Source organism: Lactuca saligna, chromosome 8 (assembly GCF_052625555.1).
Source record: "Lactuca saligna cultivar CGN05327 chromosome 8, ASM5262555v1, whole genome shotgun sequence".
NCBI lineage: Eukaryota > Viridiplantae > Streptophyta > Magnoliopsida > Asterales > Asteraceae > Lactuca > Lactuca saligna.
In genome coordinates, this window is record NC_136424.1 from 245,952,422 (window position 1) to 245,962,037 (window position 9,616).

Genomic DNA, 9,616 nt, shown 5'->3' on the forward strand with positions numbered 1-9,616 from the left:
TCTTCACTTCCAACCCCAAGGACTATAAATGACAAGGTAATGATAGAAAAGGGTTCGAGAATACCTACCAAATCTCGGAATGTTACACTTTGTGTAATTTTATATGTAATAAAACTTTGCAAGTGTTATTGAAATTTCTGATTGTTGTCTCAAATCTCAACTAAGGTACAAATGGCATTGATGAAGTTTCTCAAACAATTTTTTTTCTTGTTCATTTTATGAGTCAAGATTATATGTTTCTTCAGTTTACGTTAAATTTTAATTGTTTTTATTTTTGTTTGGTAGATTGCAGTGTAATTATCAACTGAAACATTTTATTCAACACAACACAAAACAGAAGGTTAAATAGTCATATTCAGCATTTAACACATTAATCAAACAAAATGTTTGAATCAAATGTTGATTTAATCATAGCAATAAACCTTATCAGAGGTTTAATTCAATCAGATCTAATTCGGTCAAAACAACTATCAAACATCCCTAACTCAAAGGAGTTTAGCCTAGTTCCAATTCAAAAAATCGTGTCACGTTGTTGTTGTTGTTGTTTTTTTTTTTTTTTTTTTTTTTTTTTTTTTTTTTTTTTTTTGATTACAAGTTTAGCATGGTTCAAAAATAAAAAATAAAAAACTTTCGCCTTAAAACCACGTAACCTTTTTAACGGCTTGGTTATATTTTATTTATAAAAAAAACACACACACAAACAGTTATCTTGAAATATGAGTCTTTTAATGTTTTAATGAACAACTCAATTTTTAAATACAAGTAAAATTAAACGAACAAAACACATTACTAATTAGCTAAATTTTATATCTTACCTTTTTAATTTAATAATATAACTTTTGTTTCACATTAAAAACCGTTGATCAATTCATTTGGGCCAAAATGAATAAAAATAAAATCCATTTAAAGAGTAAGAGACACCAAATCATCTTTTTAACAAACCCAAGCACTCAACCAACACCCTCCTAACCTCATTTGTGGATAATTGCAGTCTTTGTCCCTCGATTTTTTTATTCATTTTCCAAAATATTCCCAATTAAAGAAGTGTCCAACTCAAAGCCGCCCCCCATATCCAGAGAAGAAAAGGATAAGAACCCCCCATTCTTTGCCTTTTCTTCCAAGCTTTTCTCCCTTCTTTTCAAGGCATCCCTTTTAGAAATAGTCGATCATCTATCGACGCTTGATTGATTTTTAATTTTGCGAAGGATCAAAGGAAGAAATCAAAGTTTAGAAAGAAATAAAAATAGAAAGAGTCTTGAAGAAATTACAGAAGATGGATATGATGTATTACCCACTTGGGAGGTCTTCTTATGAAGATTCTTTGAAGGTTATTGAGGCCGATATACAACACGCTAATGCTTTGTAAGTTTTCTTAACCTTTCTTTCTGATTTTTCATATGGGTTTTTGTTTTTTAGGGCTTTGTGTGTGTTTTAAGGTACTCATACTTGGTTATGGTGTTTGAGTCTTTGGATTTTAGCAACAATTGACGATTTCAATTTTGCTATCTGGGGAAAGTTATCGGAAATTGAAAAAGCAAAACTATCATGCGATTTTGAAATTTAGTTCATAAAGGTGGAATCTTTGATGAATCATGGGGGAAAAGAATCAAAGATTATCAAAGAAACTGGTTTTTGGTGGTTTAGCTCTTATTATCAAGATACTTCTGTTAATTAAGTTCATCTGGAATTTTTTGGTCCAAAGTTGTTGGCATACTAAAAAGATTTCTTTTCAGTTAGTGAAAAACACGGGTTTATAAATCCAAGCTCTTGAGCGCCTATGTTCTTCCTAGTTCCTTTTGACTTCTGTAAATTGATTGAATTTTTGAACCATTTTATTGGCTTTTCCTGAAAAGGAAAAGCGAAAGTAATATAGTTTGCACGAAATCAACCAATCGCAATCGTTAATTTTCGAAAAATAAAGCTTCTTTTCATTTTCGCTAAAAAAACATTATCTTCAAATAAAATGTGAAGCGTGATTGTTTGAAAAGTCAACAAACTCAAGTTTTAACACATAAACAAATATATATATAAGATTTTATTAGTTGTATAGATGCTTCACGCTTCATAAACTAATCTACTTTAAAGTTTCCAAATTCTGATTTTTACTTTTTTGAATTTTCAGGGCTGCTGCAATTCCTAGATCAAAAGATGGCGCTCGATTTCAAATGAAATTAGTTCATGATCAATTGACACCTCTCATTATGTTCTTGCTACAATGGGTCGATTCTTCTTGCACGTGTCTCCTTCCTAGATACTTGAATCTTTTCCATGTTCTTGTTTACAAGGTTAGTTCTTCAATTTTCAACATCCATGGAGTAAGTGTTATAATTATTTTTTAGACTGAATAAATGACACGTAAATATGTAAATTGTGTTTTCTTTATAGGTATATACAGATGGAAGACCAAAGATTTCTAGACATGGAAGAAAAGCGACAGTTAGTGACTTTTATGGTTAGTCATACACAATTACACATACAACGCTACAATCATTAAAACGTTTTTTTTTTTTTTTTTTGTGTGCAACGTTTTAAGATTTTTCATTGATAAAAATATGATTTAAAATATGCAGCTGTCATATTGCCATCTCTTAGAAGGCTACATTATGACTTGATGGAGCTCGACAACACTACTAAAGGAGAGAGCTCATCAGAATTAGTAGTTTCATCCCAAAAAAAAACAGAAAAAGACGATGAGTTCTCTAATATTGATTTGGAAAGAGAAGATGAATGTGGGATTTGTTTAGAACCTTGCACGAAAATTGTTTTACCTAATTGTTGCCATGCAATGTGCATCAATTGTTATCGTGATTGGTAATTTTGTAATTTACTAAACATCTTGCATTGTGTTTTTTTACTTTTTACTTTTCTTTACTCATTAATACATTGATACGTTGTGATAATCTAATAATCTTGTGCTTGTTTTCTTCAGGAACTCAAGATCAGCATCATGCCCATTTTGTAGGGGAAATATAAAGAGAGTAAAGTCACGAGATTTATGGGTTCTTACATGTAATGATGAAGTTATTGATGCGGATCTTGTTTCAAAAGAAGATTTGGTTCGTTTCTATTTATACATAAATAATCTCCCTAAAGATTCTCCAGATGCCCTTTTCTTCATGTTCTATGAGTATCTAATATAACAAGATTTACATAATTTATTGTATAGAAAACCCCAATGAGACAAAAAAAAAAAAAAGCCGACCCTTGAAATGTAAATAGAGTCAGGTTGTAATTATATTTCCTTCAAATTGTTACATCAAAATAAATACAAACTTGTTTATTATTATGTTATACTCTAATCTTATTCTAAAAAAAAGGTATACACATAACACACAATATCACTTTAGCAAGAAAAAGGTGATTCATGTTAGACATTTGTCTCACCTTCTTACTTTTAGGACACCAACTAATGTAAATGTAAATTTGAGTTTTACTCGGGTGTTTGTGTCTTTATAGAGACTTTGACTTTGGTTTTTGTTATGAGCTGTTTAAACGGTGGATTTGTACACCCTTGATTAAAAAATTGATCAGTCATTTGGTAATTCATAGCTTCGGTGGGATGAATTCCATCCCAATTGATGTATTTGCTTGGATCTTTACACACTGAAGTACCCGAAGATCCGCATATCGATTGAATATTGAAGTTGAGGTCGGACTTTTGGCCACTAAATCCGCAACAAGTTTTATGGGTTTCTTGAAATTGGTATTTTGTTGGGTTGGATACGATTGTGAAGTATGCTTTCCATGAATCGGCGTATATGATTGTGACATCTGGGAATAGTTTCCTTAAGATTTCCAATTTGGTTTGTAGGATTCCGTTGTGGATCATTATGGCTCCGTTTACGATTGAGGAACACCCGGATTTGTCACGTTGGTTGATGGGACATGATGTCACGTCTACTGGGAGACAACCGACAGGTGGCAACCCTTGGACTACTATGTTCTTTGCTCCGGTTTTTATAAGTGTCTGGGTTGCAATATATATGTTAGTAATAATAACACTGATGAAGCCAAAAAGAAGTTCAATTATGATTTCATGGTTACCAATGTGTAGTGGCAATAGGTAAAATGAGTCTCTTTGTTTAATAGTTTTTCCCCAATTGAATAAACAGCTAAATTGATTGGACCGGACTAGACTTGATAAGTTTTGTTTTTGCTGACGAGTTTTATCATGTCTTTTGCATAGATAAAAGATTCATCCTCACATGTTTTTAGTTTTAGGTCAACAAGATAAAAAATTGCTACTTTTATCATATTGACCTTGACCAAAGGTGTCAAGACACCTTTTGCATTGATGAAATATCAAGTGCGAGTCCCGATCTTATTTTGTTTAATGTGTTTGGGTGGGACAAACTTTGCATTCAATGTCTATCAAAATGTAAGACATTATTTTCTGTCATGTTCAGTCTAGCATAACAAATAGATATATTTTGTCATTCATAACATATCTGTAATACGTACCCGCACAAGTTCAATCACGTATAGAGTTGACGACCGAGCTATCGAACGAAGTGAAATCGGAGATCCAACCGCACGTGAATAGTCATTGAGTCCAATATCCCCAACCCAAAACAAAGCCGTGTTCAATTTAACCTTACATGCTTTTTGATCCAATCCTTTACAAGCATGATCTACTTGAAACTTCTTGAACCAATCAAGTTGAGTCCAAATACCTAACGGTGTGCCTTTCCATAGAAACGCAGTTCGAACAATCTTAGCCAAAAGGTCAACCGCAAGAGTGGTGGCTCCAGCAACCGCAAAGTTAGCCCCGGAGGTGAAGTTAGCTGTGGTTGATTGGTAAGGAGGTACGACAGGTAAACCGAGGGAATCGGTGATAAAATCAAGAACTAATCGCCCATCACATAAGCGGTTTGAGGACTTGCCAAATGTGGTGATGCCATAGGGTGAGCTCAGGGACCCTGAGAATGATGCTTTGAGACCACCCAAGAATTGGGCATTTCCGGTGTCTGTGTAGGAGTCTCCAAAAGCATAAACGGCGGTGAAATGACCCTTGAAGATACCATGGAAAGGAGTTGGTTTTGGAGGTTCGTTTGGTTCTTGTGGTGGTGGTGGTGGTTCTTGTTTCTCCGGTTCTTGTGGAGGGGGTTCGATCGGCTCTTGTGGTGGTGGCGTTGGGTTTTGGATGGGCTCTTGCGGTGGTGGTTTTGGGTTTGGGGCCTTTGGTGGAGGTTTTTGTTTCTTTGGGATGGATGGAGGTGGAGGACAATTCGGGTTGGATGGAGGTGGGATGGATGGAGGTGGAGGACAATTCGGGTTGGATGGAGGTGGAGGACAATTCAGGTTGGATGGAGGTGGAGGACAATTCAGGTTGGATGGAGGCGGGTTGGATGGAGGTGGAGGACAGTTCGGTTCGTGTGGTGGTGGTGGAGGTTTATGTTTCTTTGGGTGAGATGGAGGTGTACAATTCGGGTTGTCAGGTTTTTCATGTGCAAATGTGGGACAAAGAAGTAAGGCTACAAGGAGAGCGAGAAGAGGGAGATATATAGATTTGATATTTGTCATTTTTGAGTTTTCAAGAATCAAATCTTGATTCCTTCAATTTGTTTTTAGATCATGAAATCTTAGTCGTTTTTATAGAATATGGTTCCTGACTTTTAGGAACAAGAAAGGTGAAAACTTGTTTGATGGTTATCGGCTGGACTTTTCATAAATAGGTGGTGGTTTGTATAAAATCTATTCGAATGCAATTATCCTATTTCTAAAACTTGTGTGATTCTCTTATTCTCAAAAAATATAGGGACATGCATTTTCCTTATTAAAACTCTTAACGGCACAAACATTTTGGGTTGTTAATAGGTGATCTCTTTTTAGACTTTATATACAACTTGTGTATGGGTATAGGGTTTTTCAAAATAAGTAATAAACGAAAGTTGAATCGTTCAATGATTATTATTTTTTTTCGAAATAGACAACCCATAATCAAATAATGTTGTGCATAGGCGGCTCCATGTCGTGTCACGACCTAGTATGAAATCCTATGTTTCGTATCACTTATGATTTATAAAAAACTAAAAAGGTTTATGTCTCTTTAAATAAATTACAAATAAACAACCTCAAGGTGTACAGAGTTGGTGGTTTTTCATTGGATGGGCAGGTATCGGTGATACTACCATTCATGTTTTTTTGGAAACGGAAAACAATTCAGCAGAAGTCTCACCACAATATTTCAATGGTGACTCTGATTTCGAGCTCATTTACAGCGTAAACTCAGCATTTTCAGGAAAAACTTCTTACACATTGGTCATAACTACAGAATACAAATTTAGCATGTTCTACAATCTGAACTTTTGACCTCAAACCCGGTGTAACAATCCAGCTAGGTTGGACAAACTTGCAACCCAATATTTTCATGTGTATATATTGCATCGATGTTCGACGGCTTGATGGTCTCTCCCAACCCAATATTTTCAAAATATATTTTTCCCCCACATTTATTACCTATATAACCTGCTAGCTCTCAATCAATTCAAAAACCACGCTAACCTTCTAAACACTCTACTTATATTCAAACTTTCTTCAAGGGAGATGATTTGTACACTAACAAATTTTCTCCATACACAACAATTGATGCTTCAAAATGTTGTACCGTACAACTCTATAAAGCATGAATTATTGTGTATAGCAAAAAACTGTTGTGTACAAATCACTTCCCTTTCTTCAATTCCACTCCAATTTTTTTTTCTTCAATTTCAAATGGATCCTGACCGTAGCAAATATATATATATATATATATATATATATATATATATATATATATATATATATATATATATATATATATATATATATATATATATATATATATATATATATATATATATATATATAACAAACCGAATACATACATTATAACTAAAGGGACTAAAAACAAAAATATAAAATAAAATGATATAAAGAATTTTAATTACACCGGATTAAATTTGGGTGCCTCCAGCTAGTCTTTTCAACAGCAATATATCAAAAAGTCAGCATTAAAAAACCTTTTTTTAGAACGAACAAATTGCAAAAAAGGATGTGTTTTATCATTTATGGACTCAAAACTTTGTTCACTATTATTATTATTATTATTATTATTATTATTATTATTATTATTATTATTATTATTATTATTATTATTATTATTGGTACTTGGATGCTGTAAGCCGACTTTTATCTAAAACTTGGATGTAATTTTTTTAATTACACGTATAGTTATATACAAGTTTTGAACTATACATTTTATTTCTTAAAATTATATTTTGTGCTTTTACTATGTTAATTAACTGAAATCTTTTTAGCTACTTTTAACATTCCGTGAATAGGTCTAGGGCTGTTTATTATTTGTTTAAAACCGAATTATTCAATTGGATTATTTGGTTAGATTATTCGGATTTTTGGATTAATTTTAAGTTAAACCGAATTATTATTTTTGGATTTCAGATTGGTTTTGGTTTATAAAATAAGAACCGAATAGTCCAAAAAAACTGAATAACAACTTATTATTTATTTTTAATATATATCTTTAATCATTTATAAATTTACTAAATTATTTTTTTAATTATTAGAAACTTTCAATCAAGATAGTACTTTAATATGTACTTTTTATCAAAAAAAAATTTGTCAATAAAATATTAAACTATAACTAATTTTTCTTAATAATTGTTTATAAATTATAATTCATAACTAAAAAGTTTTATTTAGTTACTTTTAAAATGTTAGCTAATATTTAAGTTATACATTATTTAAAATATCTTGCTTCTTAGAAACCGAATTGTAAAAACCGATCCAACTCTAATTTGGTTGGATCGGGCCGGATTTGAATTTAGTTTGGGTTATTTAGATTCATGTTTTGAAAACAAAATCTATTTGAATTCACTTGATTGAATCAGATTAAACCGATCCATCCAAACGAACACCCCTACGTATTACATGCTAAAAAATATAATAATAATAATAATAATAATAATAATAATAATAATAATAATAATAATAACAATAATAAATTTTAACTTGTTCCAACAATTTTCTTGATGTATAAGATAACATCGTCTTTAGTAACTTTTTACATTTTAATTATATAATTTGTTAAATTAATATATTTTCTATAATTAAAGGGAAATTGAGTATTTTAAACCCCTTTATAATGCTATTCTATCAAAAAATAACTATAAAACTTTTATTATGTAAAATAACCACTATGTCCGGAATGACCCATTCCATACCCGAATTTTGTATTCGGTAAATGGGTATAGGATCTGACCCGATAATGTGATTCTTCCTATAAATAGCATTTTTAACCTATTTCAGACTTCATTTCGAATATCATTATGGGCAACATTTTAGACACCAATCAATTGAGACAATGTCTTTTTCTAGCAATAAGAGTACCATTTTTGTAGGTGAATTGAGTAATCTAACCACTTTATAATGTTGCTTTATAAAAAATAAACAAAAACTTTTTATTTATGTAAAACAACCACTATGACCAGAATGATCAGTTATGGAGCCAAATTTCGTATTCAGTAATTGGGTGTAGGACCCGACCACGTAATATAGTCCCCCATATAAATAACATTTTCAGCCTATTTCGGACTTCATTTCGAACTCACTCATTTCGGACACCAATCACTTGAAACAATGTCTTCTTCAAACATTGAAGAGTACCATTTTTTATATGCAATTTCGATTTCTTTATAATTTTATGTCTTTAATTTAGGTTATATGTTAAAAACTAGATAACATATGTAATAATATAGATATTTTTGTTTTCCTTCGTTTTTTAGTGGTTTTAGGTTATTGTAGGATTACATGTGGTTATTTGTGTACACTAGATCAATAAAACTCAAAAAGTATTCTAATTCTGACTTGTCCAGAACACATCCAGAATGCGTAGAGCATGTCTGGAATGCGTAGAACACGTCCGAAATGTTGATCCGAATTTTGGTTCAGGAATCTGCTGATACAAAATGGTGTTCTGAAAAGTCCTATGGAACATATATTTAGTCTGGAACATACAACAAATGCCTAATTAATGATTATTTTGATTGTAGCATGCAGAACATAATAGCGGTTGTGACTACAACATGCAATCCAGAACTCGGTGGTGACCAAAGATCGGGTATTATCAGGCTTAGGACCTTTGAGGAAATGAGATTTGGACCTATTTGGATGAGGGTGATGTCAATTTAGATTATCCGGGGGTTCGATTTGTGTTTTGGAGCCAATGGGTATTTTGGTAAAGTGTCACCTCGGACTTTTATGGAAACTAGATTTTATTTGGGAAATTTTAAGGCGATTATGAGATAATAAAAGCATAGAGCTTCTCGCTACCTTTTCATGGATATAAGGATTGTCGAAATCGGATTTATTATGAAGAAATTATGGCCTTCGGAGGAGTTTAGGGTTTAGGGAAAACCCTAGTACGCAGGGCGTACACAGGGAGTACATAGGGTGTACTTGTACTAGGGGTGAGCATAATAACCGAAAAACCAAACCATAACCAAATTAATCGATATAACCGAACCATAATAACCGAACCGTTTTAAAAACCGTTGGTTCGGTTTTTAATTTTTGTTAACCGATAACAAATGGTTCGGTTATGGTTTTATAGGTTAAC

At 32.2% G+C, this 9,616-nt stretch overlaps 2 protein-coding genes across 2 annotated transcripts; one reads left to right on the plus strand and one right to left on the minus strand.

Moving 5' to 3' along the window:
• Positions 1-1,052: 1,052 nt before the first annotated feature.
• On the plus strand, positions 1,053-3,291 carry LOC145011183 (E3 ubiquitin-protein ligase AIRP2-like). Its single transcript, XM_078969843.1, has 5 exons — positions 1,053-1,362; positions 2,123-2,285; positions 2,386-2,452; positions 2,571-2,811; positions 2,930-3,291. The coding sequence occupies exons 1-5, from the start codon at positions 1,274-1,276 to the stop codon at positions 3,138-3,140; spliced, it is 771 nt and encodes a 256-aa protein (XP_078825969.1). The 5' UTR covers positions 1,053-1,273; the 3' UTR covers positions 3,141-3,291.
• On the minus strand, positions 3,190-5,576 carry LOC145011182 (GDSL esterase/lipase At3g48460-like). Its single transcript, XM_078969842.1, has 2 exons — positions 4,462-5,576; positions 3,190-3,967 (listed from the first exon to the last, which is right to left on the minus strand). Exons 1-2 carry the CDS (start codon positions 5,521-5,523, stop codon positions 3,431-3,433), a joined length of 1,599 nt encoding a protein of 532 aa, XP_078825968.1. The 5' UTR covers positions 5,524-5,576; the 3' UTR covers positions 3,190-3,430.
• Between the last annotated feature and the right edge of the window lie 4,040 nt (positions 5,577-9,616).

What these genes read in the sequence shown, in the direction of transcription:
- LOC145011183 (XM_078969843.1), top strand. Translation starts at nt 1,274, where the DNA reads ATGGATATGATGTATTACCCACTTGGGAGGTCTTCTTATGAAGATTCT. An exon ending in ATACAACACGCTAATGCTTT is followed by an intron (nt 1,363 to 2,122) that starts GTAAGTTTTCTT and finishes TTGAATTTTCAG; the next exon opens with GGCTGCTGCAATTCCTAGAT. An exon ending in ATCAATTGTTATCGTGATTG is followed by an intron (nt 2,812 to 2,929) that starts GTAATTTTGTAA and finishes TGTTTTCTTCAG; the next exon opens with GAACTCAAGATCAGCATCAT.
- LOC145011182 (XM_078969842.1), bottom strand. Translation starts at nt 5,523, where the DNA reads ATGACAAATATCAAATCTATATATCTCCCTCTTCTCGCTCTCCTTGTA. An exon ending in ACGTGATTGAACTTGTGCGG is followed by an intron (nt 3,968 to 4,461) that starts GTACGTATTACA and finishes ATTGCAACCCAG; the next exon opens with ACACTTATAAAAACCGGAGC.